Source organism: Eulemur rufifrons, chromosome 8 (genome assembly GCF_041146395.1).
Source record: "Eulemur rufifrons isolate Redbay chromosome 8, OSU_ERuf_1, whole genome shotgun sequence".
In the NCBI taxonomy this organism is placed as follows: Eukaryota; Metazoa; Chordata; class Mammalia; order Primates; family Lemuridae; genus Eulemur; species Eulemur rufifrons.
Window position 1 is genome coordinate 16,119,254 of NC_090990.1, and position 17,516 is coordinate 16,136,769.

The window sequence follows — 17,516 nt, forward strand, 5'->3', positions numbered from 1 at the left end:
TTCATCTCAACTCCCTTGCAAATTGTGGTTTAGCACATTTAGGTGAGACACTTCATAAAACCTCTTCAGGTAATCAGACAACCAGCCAGGTGTGGGAATTTCTAGACCAGATGATCTACTAAGTTTCCTTCTCCACCCCCAACTCTGAGAAATCAAGATCTCAGGCCACGACGTCTTAGTCATCACTGATATTCACAGTGAGCAGAACAAAGTCTTCTCAAGGAAGCAGTGTTGCTGTTCCGTGTTTATAGATGCCCCTGTGCTTCACAGTGCCTTATTCAACATAGAGCAGGGTTTTAAGTCAGAAAATTTTTCTTAATTAGCTTTTTTATCAAAGTACAGCATACTTTGATACAGACAGAAAAGTGTACAAATCATGAGCAATAGATGTTAAATTTTAATTAGGAGAGTACACACTTGTAACTAGTACCCAAATCAAGAAACAGAACGTCGCTAGTAACCCAAAATCTCCTTGTGGCCCCTGCTGGCCACTTCCCTCCCCTCAGGGGTAACCAGCCTCCTGTCAAGTCAGAAAACACATCAATAGTGGCACAGTCCTGACTTCAGAGGAGTTTCAGGAGCCCTTGATCAGCCTGAGTGAGCAACACCAAGGCCTTACGTCTTGAAGGTGCTGAGTGCTTTCATTCTGTGAAGCAACCAGAACATTCCATTCTGCTTTTTGATATTCAGAGTCTACAGCATTTATGATGTCATGATAGAAGCTGTTCTCTCTGAATGGTGCCCAAGTCTTAATTTATGGAGATGACCGAGTGACAGCATATACGGCTAAGGCCATTGAAGGAGATTTTATTACCTACATTTCCTGAGAGGGTGGGGCACGCCATGCCGCCGATGGCCACACTCGTAGCACCAAAGTCGATCAGGCCGATCAGGCAGGAGGCAGAGGAAGTGAGAGAAGAGCCTAGACCAGAGCCTTTAGTGTGCTTTCCATGGGAAAGGCAAGATAGGATGAGGCACACAGTTCGGGATTGACTAATTTGAATAACTCTGGATTGTCTGATGCCTAGAGAGTTTGAATGAAGGAGATGGTTGTAGGTGTAGGCTCTGGATTGGTCTGTTAGCATATGACAGGCATGCTCCTTTGCTGTTTCTAAGAATTGCCCCTGGGAGGGGCAATTTCTCCCCATTCAATGAGGCCACAAATAGCAGAGCATAGAGAATAAAAACCTAAGAAAACATAGTTAATACAATTGGCCCTGTGATGAATGGTTGCCAAATAGACAAATGTAGAATCTAAGAAAACACAGATCGCCCTCCCTGATGAGATTTCTAGTAAGTTTCTGTTTTAATCACAAATTCAATTCAGTTGCTTAGCATGGAATATCTTCATGCCAGAGCAAAAAGATAAATAAGTCATGGTGACTCTCCCAAGGAGAATAAGAATTGAGGTCAGGGACTGGCATATGAGCGCAGGATTGTGAGCTGGCCAAAGCTGATAAAGAGAAGATGATCTGGGTCCAATGCCTACTGTGCTTCTTCATAGCTAAGTGACCTGGGACATAGGGCTCAGCCACCCAGAGCTCCTGCTGCCTCATCTGTAGAATGGTGGTAGTGAAACTTCCTTCCCTCCCACGGCTGTGTGAGTCAATGAAAAAGCACCTCACCCGGTGCCTGACCGTGTGCTAGGCGTGCAGGGGACTCTTGACTCAGAAATGCCACGGGCTCACCAGGAGGAACAGATGAAGGTTCGCTGAGTAGAAGGGGAGATGTGGTTAGTTCCGCTTGGGGATGGGGAGAGGGATTTCTGAGGAGAAGCTGTCTCTGTCCTCTTCGATTTTCTTAAGGCTATTTTAGTTGCAAGGAATAAAAACTCATTTTAGAGAAGCTGAAGTAAAAGGGGAAATTATTACAAAGCTACAGGGTAGCTCATGAAACCCAGGAGCAGGGAGGGCAGTGGGGCTTAGAGGGTGCTGGAACTTATGCCACCTTTCAAAAGAGAGAAGACCTGAGTGGCCCAGCATGGGTCAGGTGTCTACATGGTCCAGTTGTTGATGGCCAGGGGTGGGGCAACCAGCAAACACGGTTTCTGGGGCTCTACCATTATGGGCAGCTCTCAGAGAAAAGTGGTCATGTGGGCTGGGCAGGCTGCCCCCAAAGCATCTCTTATCTTTGGGACAAGGCAAATATTGGGAGACCCAAGGTCAGGCTTAGTCAGCAGGATGAAGTCAGGAGCAAGCAATTTGCCTTTGACTTGCAGCCTCCCCTGTGCCCTAGCTGGCAAGGTATGAATTCTGGTTGTTGGGGAGGGTGCTCTGCTAAAGAGAGACCCACAGGCTGAGCTGCCCAGGAGGCAGCTCCCAGCAGGACCCTGACACCATGGATGCTTTGCCTCAGCCTGGAAGAGTCAGGCCTCAATTTCTTCTATGTAGCAAATAGGTATTTTATTGCAGCACCTGCAATATCCATGCTTGTGCTGGGTGGGGTGGGAGCTATATAGAGAATTGCTATATATCTTTCCTAGCTTACAGAATAGGAGGGAGGTGGAGAAGATACATTCTACAGTATCTACCCCTTAAGGCAGAATTTGGTACAAAAATAGAAATACTTCATAGAATATCTTCATGCCAGAGCAAAAAGATAAATAAGTTATGGTGACTCTCCCAGGGAGCATAAGAATTGAGGTGGAATGAATTCCAGCACCCTCTAGGCCCCACTGCCCTCCCTGCTCCTGGGTTTCATGAGCTACCTTGCAGCCTTGTAATAATTTCCCTTTTTACTTCAGCTTCTCTAAAATGAGTTCTTCTTCCTTGCAGCCCAAATAGCCTTAAGAAAATCAAAGAAGACAGAGACAGCTTCCCCTCCTCATGCTTTGGAATCGTAGGCTTTGGAATCAGACCTGGCTTCAAATCCTGGTTCTCTTTGTTTCTAGCATTATAACTTGGGGAAAGTCATGTAACCCCTCTGCAGGTCGGTTTTAAATCCATCCTATAGGGTAGTTAGAGGATGGCCTGAATACACAGGTGAGAAAACTAAAGCTCCCTGCACCATCCCCTGTTTCTGTCTGTGGAAATCCTACCCAGCCTTTCAGCTCAAGTGTCAGCTTTTCCATGAAGCCTTTGTCAGTCTTCCTTGCAATAAAATATAGGTCCCTTATCTACACTTCCATAGCCAACTAACAATTACTATTGTAGTCATAATAACAATAGAAGCTAACATATATTTAGTGTTCACTATATGACAGGAACTGTGTTAATCCTCACCAAAGCCCCATGAGGCAGGTACTATTATAGCCCCCTTTTAGATGTGAAGAAACTGGCACAGAGAGGTTAATTAACTTGCCCAAGGCCACACAGTCAATATGTAGTAAAGCTGGGATTCCAATTAAGTCTATGCACTGCCTAGGTTTTTGACTGTATGCCTATGTTGCTGCCTAGGTTGTGCCAAGCACTCTGATGCCCTTTTTGCTCCCTGACACTAGTTATTAAGTGTGGAAATGACAATCACAGGGGAGGTATTGCCTCACCTGCAGGAGAAGGTGAGTGTCGGGGAGCTGGCCTGAAGCCAGGTTACAGGTGTAGCAGAGCCTGGCCAGCCAGACTGATGCATCCCTTGCATTTGAATGTGAGCTGTCCTCCGAGCAAGCCAGGATGCAGGAATCTGTGCTTACGTGTTTGCAGGTCGGAGTCCAGGGGATTGTGGGAGACCAGTTTAAATAGCAGGTGATGACGAGTCTTGGCACCGTGGTGTTTAAATAGAGGCTGTTGTTGACAGATGTAAAGCAGACCTTAGGAACGGCAGCTCTGCGCTGAGGTTTCACTTGGATACCAATATTCACCAAGATTTCCTGCCTCTGACCTCTGGCTGCTTTTCTGGGCACACTTTTATTTTCTTTCAGAGTTGTAGGTGGTCAAAGATCAATTCTTGGATTAGAGACTATCAGAAACAGAAGGGCCCTTAGAGCTGTTGCTAGTGGTAATGATGATCATAAAAATGAACCATAGTAGGCTGGGCGTGATGGCTCACACCTATAATCCTAGCACTTAGGGAGGCTGAGGCAGGAGGATCACTTGAGGCCAGGAGTTCAAGACTAGCCTGAGCAAGCGTGAGACCCTGTCTTTACAGAAAAATAGAAAAATTAGCCGGGCATGGTGGCACACACCTGTAGTCTCAGCTGCTTGGGAGGCTGAGACAGAAGGATTGCTTAAGCCCAGGAGTTTGAGGTTGCTGTGAGCTAGGCTGACGCCATGGCACTCACTCAGGGCAACAGAGTGAGACTCTGTCTCAAAAAAAAAACAAGAATGAAGCATAATATCAGCTAGAATTGTTCAGAATTTATCCCCTGTCTGATGACATTTCACCCTGTGCTTTATTTCATTTGTTAATAACACAATCCTCTGGGGTTTACAGTCAGCTTCATTTTTCAGATGTGGAAGCTGAGGCTCAGAGTTAAGCTGATTCCCTGAAGTCACGCAGCAGTAAGTGGCAGAGGCAGGACCCCAGCCCAGCTCTGCTGTCCTCAGAGCCCACGCTGGGAAGCCGAAGCAGAGAGCGGCGTGCTTTGGGGTTCGCCGCCCCCTCCCTTTGATATCTGGGCCTTCTGGAGCCATGACTAGTCTGAGCTGAGTCTGAACTCCTGCTGTCTGCACGTAGCTGTCCCCCGGCCCTCTTCCCTCGCCTGTGACTCCCCGTTCAGAGACAGCACCATGAGTAGAGCGACCATAGTTTCGGTTTGTGCCTGTGTCCGTGTATGTTAAGAGTCCTCTTTCATTCTCAAAGTGTCCCAATTTGGACAATATATGGTTACGCTAATCATAAGGCCCCTGATAGTTGGGAGGCCTCCTGCTTCCTCAGCCGTGAAATACTGGGACCAGAGTGGTGTGGGGACACCTGTTTTTGGCTCTGGCCCTGCCACTCTCAAGCTCTGTGACTTTGGCGGAGTCTTTGGCTTCTCCATTAACGGGTCTCCACCGGGAACAGTCCTGTTGAGGTGTCTGCCTCCCTCCTCCCGTCCCTCACCTCAGTTGACGGTGCGGACTGAGACCTAGCCTGTGCCCGGTGATTCTGGAACAGGTGGGAACCTGCTTAGGTGTCACCTCAGAAGAATCAGCCTGATCTGGTGGTGCAGGTGGAGTCACTCAAGGACCAGAGAGGCTACCACAAGACAGTCCCCACACCTGCCCCTCAGCTGGGAACCGTGTGGTCCAGTCTGCACCTTTTCTCTGCTTAAGGGACAGAGTCACTGATCCGAAGGGGGATCCCCATTCTGGGTTAACTGTGCGTGTGGACTTAGGAACACACCACCCTCTGTAACCCCAGGGAAAACACCCAGGGTGGTTCTACATTAAAAAGAGGAGCACGGTGACTTCAGAAAGCTGCCAGCGAGGTCTGGAGGTGGGAGCGGGCCAGGCACCGCCCTTCCCTGCCATCCCCGCAGCAGAACTGGACGCCCCATCTACAGTTTCCAGTCGGAGGAGCGGGCTGTAAGGAGCGCTCACCTCTGGATGGCCCAGGGCCGGGCACTGGCGGCGCCTAATAGGTGTGTGGTCAACTGCGTAACCCTGGCCAGTGGCAGCTTCTTTGCCTGACTTTAAATGCTTAGGAAATTGAGCCAGTCACCACTTCACAAGGGCTCGGGGGCATAATTAGTGTTGATGAAGCCCTTTGAAACGCTTAGATGGAAGGGCAGGAGTTGTATCACGCTGTTACCAATCATGTCTGTCTGTACCCTGTTATTATATGTGGAGTTTAATATGCTTGTGGTAGTGGCTTTTGAAAGAGACCTCAGCTGCCTGTGTTGTTAGTGGGAGCACTTACAAGGCGGTGGTGTTTTTTTCCTAATTGACTTTGTCATCTTTGAAGGGCACCTTACAGAGCACAATGGAGCAGTCTGGAGGGTGACTAGCTTTAGGAGGCCAGAAGTCAGAGTTCTTTTTTTTTTTTTTTTTTTTTGAGACAGAGTCTCACTCTGTTGCCCGGGCTAGAGTGCCGTGGCATCAGCCTAGCTCACAGCAACCTCAAACTCCTGGGCTCAAGCGATCCTCCTGCCTCAGCCTCCCGAGTAGCTGGGACTACAGGCATGCGCCACCATGCCCGGCTAATTTTTCTCTATGTATTTTTAGCTTTCCAGCTAATTTATTTCTATTTTTAGTAGAGACGGGGGTCTCACTCTTGCTCAGGCTGGTCTTGAATTCCTGACCTCGAGCGATCCTCCCGCCTCAGCCTCGGAGAGTGCTAGGATTACAGGCGTGAGCCACCTCACCCGGCCCCCAGAAGTCAGACTTCTAGCGTCAAATCCTCCTGTCTGTACCTTCGGCAGGTTATTTCACTTCTCTGAGCCTTACTTTGCCCGTCTGTAAAATCCTTCCAACTTAGGTGCCACCCACCCCGCAGGGTTGTTTGCAGCCCTAAGAAGAGGAGAGGTGTGTCTGTCAATATCAGCCTTTATCATCATAGTAACTGTTGGGGCTCAGAAAATGATACCCCAAAACGAAAGCCTCGGAAGCAAAAATTTCTCTCTGACCTTCTCCTGCCCTCCTGTCTCTGGCCCCTCATCCTCCCCCAAGGCTAACCATAGAACCCACTTTGTCTTCCCAAAGGCGGGGCATGGAAACCAGAACCCTTCTTCCCCAAAGCCATAAAACCTGAAAATACTACTCGAATTTTCCCCCTATCTTTCTGTGTAAAAACTGGCCATCAAGAAATTATCTGACCGACCGTTGTGTGATTGTAAGTCATAAGACCCCCATGCCGGAGAGGGTCCTGCCCACGCTCAGAAGGAAGGAATGCTGCTCAGGCCAAGAAGAATCCAGACAGACAGGCCTTTCTGGGTCTCCCCACTCAGTCTGTTAGCATCAGATCATACCTGTATGTCCAATCATATTTCTACATGGCTGACTGTACTTTGAACCTAAACATAAAGACGGACAGTTTCCTCTGTCTTTGGGTCTTCACTCTGAAGGTTCCCGTGTCGTGTAAAACTATGATCAGATAAATTTATACGCCTTCCTCCTGTTTGTCAGTTGATTTTTCAATGAACCTTCAGAGGGCAAAGGGGAAGTTTTTCCTTGGCCTTAACCTTTTACCCTCGAGTATTTTGGCCGCTTAGATTGGTTTATCCTTGTGAGATTTACAGTTTTCACTTCTAGATCCCACCCCTCCCTGTCCCCTCTCTGAAATAGCGTTAACCTGTCGTGTCTGTGTGGCCTCTGTGTGGCCGCAGCGGCCGGCTTCTCTCTCCCCTGCAGCTCTTACTTCCGCTGGTGAGGAGCTGTTGACACATCGCAGACTGAATCCCTGTGGATTTAGTGAACATCTCGTCAGAGGCCAGCTTGGTCTCTTGGGGAAAAAATAAAATGGCAGGATGGCAGGGGGGTGAGGGATAAAAACTTACCTGTCCGGGACAGTGGACGCTGTTCTGGTGACAGGTACACTAAAAGCCCTGACTTCGACATTATACACTTCATCCATGTAATAAGAACAGTTGTACCCTCTAGTATTTTGAAATAAAAATTATTAAAAAAGTAAAATAAAAAAAAAAAAAAAAAAGTAAAATAGCAGCTACCAGTCATAGGTTGAACCATATGAAACTACCATTTCTGTAGGTCAGAAGTGGTTGAATATTGGCAGTTTCATATGGTTCACCCTGCTTCTAAGTACTGAGGTAAGTGCTTTCTCCAAATTGTCTCAGGAAGTCCCCAGGACAGCGCTGAGAGGCAGGTGCTGTCATCTCAACTAGCAGAAGAGGGAGAAACCGAGTCTTAGAGGAGCAAATCCCGCCAGGCCACCCTTGGACCTGCAGCTGTGTGGCCCCCCGGTGTCCTCTGAGCAGCCATGGCTCAGGGTTCCAGTTTCCACACAACTCCTGGAGCCTGTCTCCAGCTCTCCTTAGTCTCCCATAAAGGGAACAGAGCACCCTTGGTGTGTCCTTGGGAGCCAGAACCAGAGTCCTGTTGTCCCCTACCTGCCCAAGGCAGTTCCTGTAGAATTGCTGCCAGTTAACTGTCTTTGACCGCCGCTCCTCCTCACTGGCATTGGTTAACTGAGCTACTGGGCTCACGCCCCTGCCACTGCCTGGTCTCTCCCCACCTGGAGGCTGAAGTCCTCGCTCTGTACCCTCCACAAGGGCCACACTTAATGCAGGGCTTTCTTCTGGGCTCTCAAACTTGTTCCTCACACATTCTTTTAGTTCTAAAATTTTTCATTACGAGTTTAAATATTTGCAAAGTATGTAATTTCTGGCACATTCAAATACTGAGATTTTTAAATACTGTTAGATACTCTTAACCACATGTAAATGCATGAATGAAGTTATACTCCCACCTCATACCATGCACAAAAATTAACCCAAAATGGATCAAAGAGCCAAAGCTATAAAATTCTTGAAAATAAATATAGGTGTAAATTTTTGTGACCTTGGATTAGGCAACAGTTTTAAAATATGACACCAAAAGCATGAACAATAAAAGAAAGCAATAAATGAATTAGACTTCATCAAAATTAAAAACGTTTGTGCATCAAAGATAAAAGTCCAGGCTCCCCTTGTGGTCTCCAGTGATACCGTGGGAGGGAGATGGCTTGTCAGTGGCCACTGGCTCCCTGCTTGGCCTTCTCGGTAGTCCTAGCAGGGGATTTGGGGTGCCATCTTAGTCCATTTGGGCCGCTATAGCGAAATACCATAAGCTGGGTAGCTAATAAACAAATTAATCTCTCCCAGTTCTGAAAGCTGCAAGGTCCAAGATCAAAGGCACCGACAGATTCAGTGTCTGGTGAGGGCCCTGTTTCTCATAGATGGCGCCTTCTCGCTGTGTCCTCCCATGGTGGAAGGGGGGACTGGTCTCTCTGGAGCCTCTTTTTTATAAGAGTCCTAATCCCACTCATGAGAACTCCACCCTCATGTCCCAGTCACCTCCCAAAGACACCACCTCCCAATATCACCTTGTGGGTTAGGACTTCAACATATGAATTTTGGGGGACACAGACCATACAGGTGCCTTGTTACTGCTTGAAAGGGTAGGAGTCTGTGATTTCTCCTCAGCCTATGCTGGCGCCATATTTTTTTTGTTTTTTTTTTTCTCTTGTGTTTGTAGAAGAGTGGTTATTGTCTAAAATTTTTTTCTTGTTCAGCAGCCCATCTTGTGATCCTTTGGCTAGAGAATGCAGGGCTTTTTTTCTGTACCTGTTGGTATTTCCAGGTACAGAAATGGCTCCTTCAGCTCCAAGGCAGGGATGCATGAGGCAAAAAGAAAACCCAGGAAACCCACCACCATGTTGTTCCTCAGATCCCAGGTTTCTAGCCTGTCTGCCACCTTCTCTCCACCTTCCAGAGTCTTATGTTTGTTTTATATGTGAGGTCCGTGGTTTTAGTTGTGTGTAGCAGGACGAATGGGGAAAAACATGTCTACTCCATCTTCCTGGAAGCAGAATTCCTGTAATTGACTTTTTAAATGGAAAGTTATAACATTGTATGTGAGCAGCATTAGAACATTTAAGAGAAATTAAGGTTTATTATATTCATAAGTGTAATTTGTTAGATTTATAAGAATTAGTTATGTTATAAGATTTTATTTCAAAAAACCTAGATTTGTGAATTTGTTACTTTAATAACAAATATATTAATATTTTTTTTTTAAAAAGTAAAAACAGCCTTCTTTGTCCACCAAGCCATGCCTCTAAGAAAGGGGAGGAAAAAACACCATTCATGTTTATAAGAAATTAGGCTAATCATAAACATGCTCCCAAACTGCATTTCATGTAGTGTTGATTCTATTAGGCTTTTTGGTTGCAAGTAATAGAAAGCAGCCCTTAAACAAAAGACGGTGGGGCTGCTCCCAGCTTCAGGAAGGACAGGAACCAGGATGGCTCCAGGGTCCAAGGAGCAGGAACTAATGATCTGTCCAGGCCTTGCCTGGGGCCAAAGTGAGCCAGCCTTTCTTCAGCCTCTCTGTTTCTCAGTCCAAGATTTGGATCCCAGGAAGAGAGTTTCTGACCTACCTGGCTTGGATCAAGCTGGGGTCATAGGCCCATCCTTGTCTGGGGGAGGATGGAGCACTTTGAATGACACTTCCAACAAGACTGTGTCCAGTGAGAAGAGGGGGGGGGAAGCAGTCGTCCCCAGCAAAATCAGGGTGCTATTGCCAGAAGAGGAGGAAGGTGATTAAAATATCAGTCGGGTGAGAATCATAGATGTCTACTACAGATGCCAATGGCTGGGTTCCAGATTAAGAGCTCTGGATCCAAATAGCTGAGAAACCTGAGTTAGACAAGGAGAAGCTCCTGAGAGCCTCCAACGTCTGCTCTGTGGGTCTCCAAGCAGTGGGTCGACGATGCAGTGGTTTTTCCCGAGCTCATTTAACTACATGGTGGGGTTTTTTTTTGTTTTTTTGCCTTGGAACCTCATTTATACATTAACATCTCTGGGAACCCAGTTAGGGAGACCCTGGCCTGGTTGGTCTCCACTGACTCTGAGATGCTGTGATCCTATAGGAAGGACACAGTTTCTGCTCTCAGGTGGCTCTGTTCTATCTAGCCGTGTGTGAACTGAGTCAGTCGGTTTCCAGCACTTACCTTTTCCAGGCAGGGGACACACAGCCTGACCAGGGGAGGTGACTTATCTCAGGTTTCAGCTAGGACTAGAACCAGGGTCTCCGGGCTCCCAGCTCAGGGTCTTTCCCTTATGCTACATCACCTGTGCCTTGCGGGGGAGAAGTGAGGGACAGCCCCCATGGGGATTTCAGTCAGCAGGCCTCTTTCTCCCTCCTCCTGCCCTCACCCTGGCCAACTGCCTCCTCTCCGGGAAGACTTGTGTTCTAAGCATGGTGCATTCCAGGAGAGGGAAGGTTGACCTCGCCCTTACTGCTGCCTCTGTCCTGAGGAGGCAACGCCGGCCACTGTGAGGCAGCTTGCTAGTTGTGTCTGTGCAGATGGATTGAACACCGAGAGTGGGGACTGTGTTTGCCTTGATCGCCGCTGAGTCCCTGGGGCCTGGCCCACACCTTAAAGAATGGGCAGGATTTCACCAGGGAGGGCAGCCAGGCGGATGAACCACATGAGCAAAGGAGGAGCTGGGAAGGGCACATCCCGGGAAGAGAGGATTACTATTTGGCTACCACAGAGAGTTCCTTTGGCGTTTTATGGTAGAACAGTGCTAGCAAGTGTGTCAGGGCCATGATGTGTGTGACTTAAATGCTGGGCTTAAGTACATTTCAACCCAGCAATTCCACTTCTAAGAATTTACCTCCAGGAACTAATCCACACAAATGCACAAAACTGTGTGTACTAGGATATTCAATCACAGCATGGTTTCAGAAAGCAGGAAACAGCCTAAATATCCAATAATAGCAAAGCAATAATATAAAATATGACACATCCAAACAATGAGTTATTTGACATTTATTAAAAATGATAAATTAGATATGCCTGCCAGGGGAATGTGTTCACAATATGTTAAGTTAAAAAAACAGGTTATAGGCCGGCATGGTGGCTCACGCCTGTAATCCTAGCACTCTGGGAGGCCGAGGCAGGCGGATTGTTTGAGCTCAGGAGTTCGAGACCAGCCTGAGCAAGAGCGAGACCCCGTCTCTACTAAAAATATATATATAGAAAAAATTAGCCGGGCATGGTGGTGCATGCCTGTAGTCCCAGCTACTCGGGAGGCTGAGGCAGGAGGATCGCTTGAGCCCAGGAGTTTGAGGTTGCTGTGAGCTAGGCTGACGCCACGGCACTCTAGCCCAGGCAACAGAGTGAGACTCTGTCTCAAAAAAAAAAAAAAAAAACAGGTTATAAAACAGATTGTAACTTTATTTTTATAAGGTAAACTAATATTTCCATTGATGTCTAAATTTATGAACAGGAAAAAGTTTGCAGGAATAAGAACCAAAATGATTATAGTAATTATCTCTGGGTTATAGAATTATAGGTGACTTTTCTATTGTGTTGTTATTCTTTTTATTTACTTGCATTTCCTAATTATTCTACAGGATTATATGTTTGATAATCATTTTACAAAGTTTAAAAAAAATTCCATGCCAAGCACTCTGAACCTTACTTGTAAGGTGATGTAAATTAACTTTTTATAAATTAAATAATTGAAAATGCCCAAAGCAAGTTGGCCAGTTGAGAGAGTTCACGGAAACATTGTTAAGGTAGCAAAAGTATCCCTGCCTGTATTTCTCTTGTAAATTCTGATTCCCGAATGTCGCTTTTCCGCACAACATGGTGGCAAGTCAGTACATTAAAGGGACTAGCAGAGCAGGTTTAGGCCTTGTCAGGTCATCGTGACCAGGCCTGGATGGTGTTTTCTGGAAGTGTCCAACTCAGAGCAGTGTTTTGCAAACCAGCAAAAGCAAAACAACCAGATTGTGGGTAGTAAAATTCCAGTCGAGGATCTGGGTGTGGCTTTGTGATGGATATTGTTTTCCTGGTTTTGTTTTGGGACAGCAAACAGTTTGGGTGTCAAATGTGTCCTGGGGCCCCTTGGCTTAGGCCCAACTCACATCTGCTCCTGTGGACTTTCCTTACAGGAAAATTTGATCGGCGCCCTCTTGGCGATTTTTGGGCACCTTGTGGTCAGCATTGCCCTTAACCTCCAGGTAAGTTTCAGTCTCCAGCACTGTCTAGGACAGATCCAGCTGCCACCTGTCTGTGGGGCCTTACCTACTCCATCCCTGGGCTGTACTAGGGACAGTATCTTATGGGCTATTCCAGAATCTCTCTTGATTCAGAGCCCCCCTCCATTCCCACACTTACCCTCCTAGCCTGGTCTTCCCCTCTCTCCTCTGGCTGTGCAGTGGCCTCCTAACTGGCCTCCTGGCTCTGATCTCATCCTCTCCTGTTTGCCTTGCCACAAGGCTGCCAGAATTGTCATAGTTTTGTCACACCTCTGATTACAGCACTGTCCATTACTTAAAAGTCGCTGGGGCTGCCCTGTAGCCGCCACTGTAGATAAGCGCCCGCTCCTAATCCCCTTGGCCTATCTGAGTTCCCAAGCCGGTGTGTTTTGTAGCAAGTTGGTGGCTTGAGGAGCGGCTCATAGTGGCTCCGGGGAGCAGCTGGGCTGCGTGTTGGGGCAGGGGCTATTGACTCCACTGGAGTCATTGGCTAGATGCCCCGGGCTCCTGTCCTCTGGCAGAGTGATGCTGGGGTGAATTTCACAGGTGTTTTCAGAGAGCTCCCAGTGAGGCTGAGCCCCAGTTGCCCACGGGACTATTTCACTCATTAATGCACCCTTCACTGGTTCTTGTCCATTCCCTGCCTCACTTTCTCCCTCTCTAATCTGTGCCTCCGGGAATCATCTCCCAAACAAACGACTCCCAAACTGCTCCCGAGCCTTTGTCCTAGGGACTGCTGCTGGGAAACCCGAACGAAGACTTGCCACCTGCTGACACCATAAATCCCATGGCACGCTGGCCGCCTTCACCCCACCAGCTGCTGCCTGCAGTGAGCCGCTCTCCCTCCTGGGGGCAGGCGTGAGACTGTTGTCCCTGTGGACACACGTGTGTGCCTTGTCCACCTGTCCCTTGTGCATCTGAACTCCCACACGTGTACGGAGTGTTTCCTCGAGTTGCTGAGACTGGCGAGGTCTCTTAGCTACCTGTTTGGTTCATTCTCTTCTCTCTGCAGACCAGCATCTCTGCGTGTTTACCTGCTTCTATGCTGCCCGCATCACGGTCCTCCCCAAATGGCAGACTTGGTCCCCTAAGTCAACGTGACTTTCTAGCCGTCATTGGTTACTGCCTCGATTTCTATGTTCCAAGTTCACATTTCCCAAAAAAAACCAATATTGGCCATGCTTGAGCCCGGTGTCCACCCCAGGGAGGGCAAGGTCCGCTGACAGCCACGCGGCTGTCCAGCAAGTGCTGCTGGCAGAAGGGAGTGTAGCCGAGCGGGCATCCCAACACGGAGAAGGTCAACCCAAGGGCCAGGCCAAAGTGGGATCCTTAGACCGTGGTTCCCACCGAGACCGTGCGTTGCCTGTGCTGTGCGTTAGGAATGCCCATTTCCGGGCCTGCATCTGAGGATGAGGCTCAGACGTGTATTTTTTCAAAGCTTCCCAGGGACATTTTAAGGCTTCCCAGCCAGTTGGAGAACTTCTGTCCTGGGATAACCATCTAGTGTTTAGAATCCTACCGCTTTACTCTTCTCAGAGTAAGGACTCCAGAAGAACTTGACAGGTCTTCCCAATTTGTTTTTAAATATGGGGGGTAGATGTAGGATGCCTACATCATAGCATTTTTTTCCCCCAAACATCTGGGCAAATTGCATTCTTTCTCGGATTTCCAGAAGTATTGCCACATCCGCCTGGCAGGCTCCAAGGACCCCAGGGCCTATTTCAAGACCAAGACATGGTGGCTGGGCCTGTTCCTGATGCTGCTGGGTGAGCTGGGGGTGTTCGCCTCCTACGCCTTCGCTCCGCTCTCCCTGATCGTGCCCCTCAGCGCAGTCTCCGTGATAGGTAAGACCAGGGCCCCACCCCACCCTTCCCTGGGGCTCACCCACCTGTGTGACCAGAGTGTCACCACCAGGATCAAAGGCACTCATTGAACAAACCAGCTTTTCCTTTGGTAATAATAGCTTAACACAAAGGGCTTCATATACACCAGACCCTGTTCTCAGTGCTTTACAGATGTTAATTCTGCTAATCCTCCCAGCCACCTTTTAAAGGGAATACTGTTACTATCCCTGTTTTATAGGCAAGGAAACTGAGGCATGAAGTGATATAGTTACTTTCCCCAAATCGCACAGCTAGTGAGTAACAGGGCTGGGATATGAACCAGGATGTCTGGCTCCAGACTTTGTTTTAAGATTCAGAAACTTTATCAGAATTGCTTTTTATTTCTACTGCAGGAGGAAGGTAAAACCTTAGACAAACTAAGCTTTCCCACAGTTCGGATACCCCGCACCTCTAAGAAATGCACCTTTAGCTTAGTCTCTAATTTTTTACATCCACTGAAGCCATTTCAAAAACATCATTAACTTTCTCATCTGCCATTTTTCTATGATTTCTGTGGTCACTGAACCAGTGCTTCGGAGCATTTGAACCAACTAAAACACAAAGGAGCTTTGATGTTCATGAGATCGCAAATAGCATCAGAAAAGAAATCATTCTTAAAGAAAAGTTGTTAGTAGATTAGTGAACAATAGCTCTTTGTATGTAGGAGCTAGGACAAGGAACTTGCTTTGAAATGCTTCCTTCCATTTTGCTGGCAAGCACTGCTCTATTGAGACGCTCTTAATGGAGAAAGTCATATTTCAGGTCTTATTCCATCTGGAGTGAAGGCCTCTTCTATATCAGAGATGGCTTGTGCATGGTAACTGCTCCCTCCAGTGCTCAAGGCAGACATCATTAATCAATCACGGCATTCCTTCCTAGCCAGCCTAGATGGGGCCTCAGGTTCTCAGCACTTCAGGCAGTCACTGCCAATCACCAGGAGTTGACAAAGGAGCAGACCCCTATTTGCTTTCCCTGATCCTATCATAAGACCTACTTTTTTCCTCACCAGGGTTGGTAAACTGGTAGCCTACAAGGGAAATGAGGTCCTCAGACATGGTGTGTTTTCTCCCACACTGTATTTTTTAAAAATGTAATTAGAATGTCTTCAGTTGAGGCTAGTTGTTTGCCATAGTCTCAGCCTTTCCCTGTTGTGGGGAGTTAGTTATGTTCCCCGCAAAGAGGTCCTTTTCTCTTTGTTCTCATCAGGTCTCTAAGTTGACTATGTCAGTTTGCAGGGAGTTAGCTATGCTCCCTGCAAAGAGGTTTTTTTTTCCAATCAGGTCTCTCAGGCAGGGGTCATCGCAAAGGATGAAAAATATAGTAGGAAACAGAAATAAAAGATAAAGTAATGGCAATAATGATATATAGAGTCAAAGATATGGTTTATAAAGTAAAAGTTTATGAAAATAGATAAAGGAGGGTATCTGGATGGAAATATTTTATCTGCATAAAATGTCTCCCTGACTGAAACTCTATACAGGTATCTTATAGGGTACATACAGGCTCCCCGTTGCCAAGGGCAACGGGATTTGCATACTAATAGGTAGTTTGTTTTAGGGTCAAATTCTAAAAGGCTACTACAGATCTTTTAACTAACTCTAGGGGAACAATGAGTTATAAAATTGTCTTGGGGCAAACTTCTAAGTTTTATGATAAGGCTATTACTTTAGCAACAAACAGAGACATCTTGGCTCCGGTGATTGTGTTTTTGGAGACAGAGGTGATCCCAGAAGTCAACATGGGCTGTGCTTTATGTTAATTATTTTAACAGCATGGTTCTATCTGGGCCCGGCTTGGGCATTAGCATATCTATCTGATTAGCTCTCATCTCTGGGGGGTCTACCTGTCAGCTCTAGCAACATTTGGTTCTAAGGGAGGCCTGCCTTGTCTTTCAAAACAGATGAGAACCAAAGGCCCAGTTCATAGCTGTTTCTTTGAAGTGCAGCTTCTACTGACCAGCAAGACACCCTCCTGAGACGAGGCAGCTTTTGAACTAACACATTTATTTTTTCTTTAAGGCAAAGCCTTATTTGACTTTTGAAATCAAATCTTGTCTCCAGAAATACAGGGGGCATTTCTTTTTTTTTTTTTTTTCTTTTTTTTTTTTTTCTTTTTTTTTTTTTTTTTTTTTTTTGAGACAGAGTCTCACTCTGTTGCCCAGGCTAGAGTGAGTGCCATGGCGTCAGCCTAGCTCACAGCAACCTCAAACTCCTGAGCTCAAGCAATCCTCCTGTCTCAGCCTCCCGAGTAGCTGGGACTACAGGCATGCACCACCATGCCCGGCTAATTTTTTCTATATATATTTTTAGCTGTCCATATAATTTCTTTCTATTTTTAGTAGAGATGGGGTCTCGCTCTTGCTCAGGCTGGTCTCGAACTCCTGAGCTCAAACGATCCGCCCGCCTCGGCCTCCCAGAGTGCTAGGATTACAGGCGTGAGCCACCTCGCCCGGCCAATTCAAACAACAGGGGGCATTTCTATAACTCAGTATTCTTAGGCTCAACACCCTGTTGTCTTGCTTCTGGCTCATCTTCTACATTTATGTTACCGCCCAGCCCTTACAGGTGATTAGATTTATACTCTCATCTCTCTGCTCTGCCCCTTGCTGGCATCGCCAAAGGATTCCCAGAACCTTTATTCACCATGAGGAATAAGTATCTGGGTGATTAGTGATTTAAATATTAGTCTCTGAATTTTTATAAGAATCAAATAACCAAATTCTTAAAAATAAGAGGCTGAATTATAATGATGAGACTTCAGATATCAGCCACTAGAAATTAAGGGGTTGTAGAGTTTCTGAAGTCACCCAGTGAAAAATAATATTAAAAGTGATAATATCATTTATTGGATACCTATGACTTGTCTATCACCGTTCCAGCTACTTTAATAATAACTTAGTTATTGAGCATTTACTGCATGCCAAATGACTTACATATATTACTGAATTGCCCCTATAACTCAGAGAAGTAGTTATTTTCAGTGGTGTGCTGGTAAGCTGACTCTCAGCGAGAAACACACACACAAAGGAGAAGAAAAAGAAGAGGAGGTGGAGGAGAGGGATGGAGAG

General features: G+C 46.8%; 2 protein-coding genes across 2 annotated transcripts in view; both read left to right on the top strand.

Moving 5' to 3' along the window:
• Nucleotides 1–17,516, top strand: part of NIPAL3 (NIPA like domain containing 3) — a 47,671-nt gene that overhangs the window by 5,966 nt on the left and 24,189 nt on the right. Inside the window, exons 3-4 of the mRNA XM_069479553.1 lie at nucleotides 12,480–12,548; nucleotides 14,239–14,410. Of these exons, the coding sequence (XP_069335654.1) occupies nucleotides 12,480–12,548; nucleotides 14,239–14,410 (241 nt within the window). The remainder of the gene's footprint in view (nucleotides 1–12,479; nucleotides 12,549–14,238; nucleotides 14,411–17,516) is intronic.
• NCMAP (non-compact myelin associated protein) overlaps nucleotides 14,694–17,516 on the top strand; it is a 146,343-nt gene continuing 143,520 nt past the window's right edge. The window contains exon 1 of the mRNA XM_069479560.1: nucleotides 14,694–14,703. The gene's annotated coding sequence lies outside the window, so the exon portion shown is untranslated. The remainder of the gene's footprint in view (nucleotides 14,704–17,516) is intronic.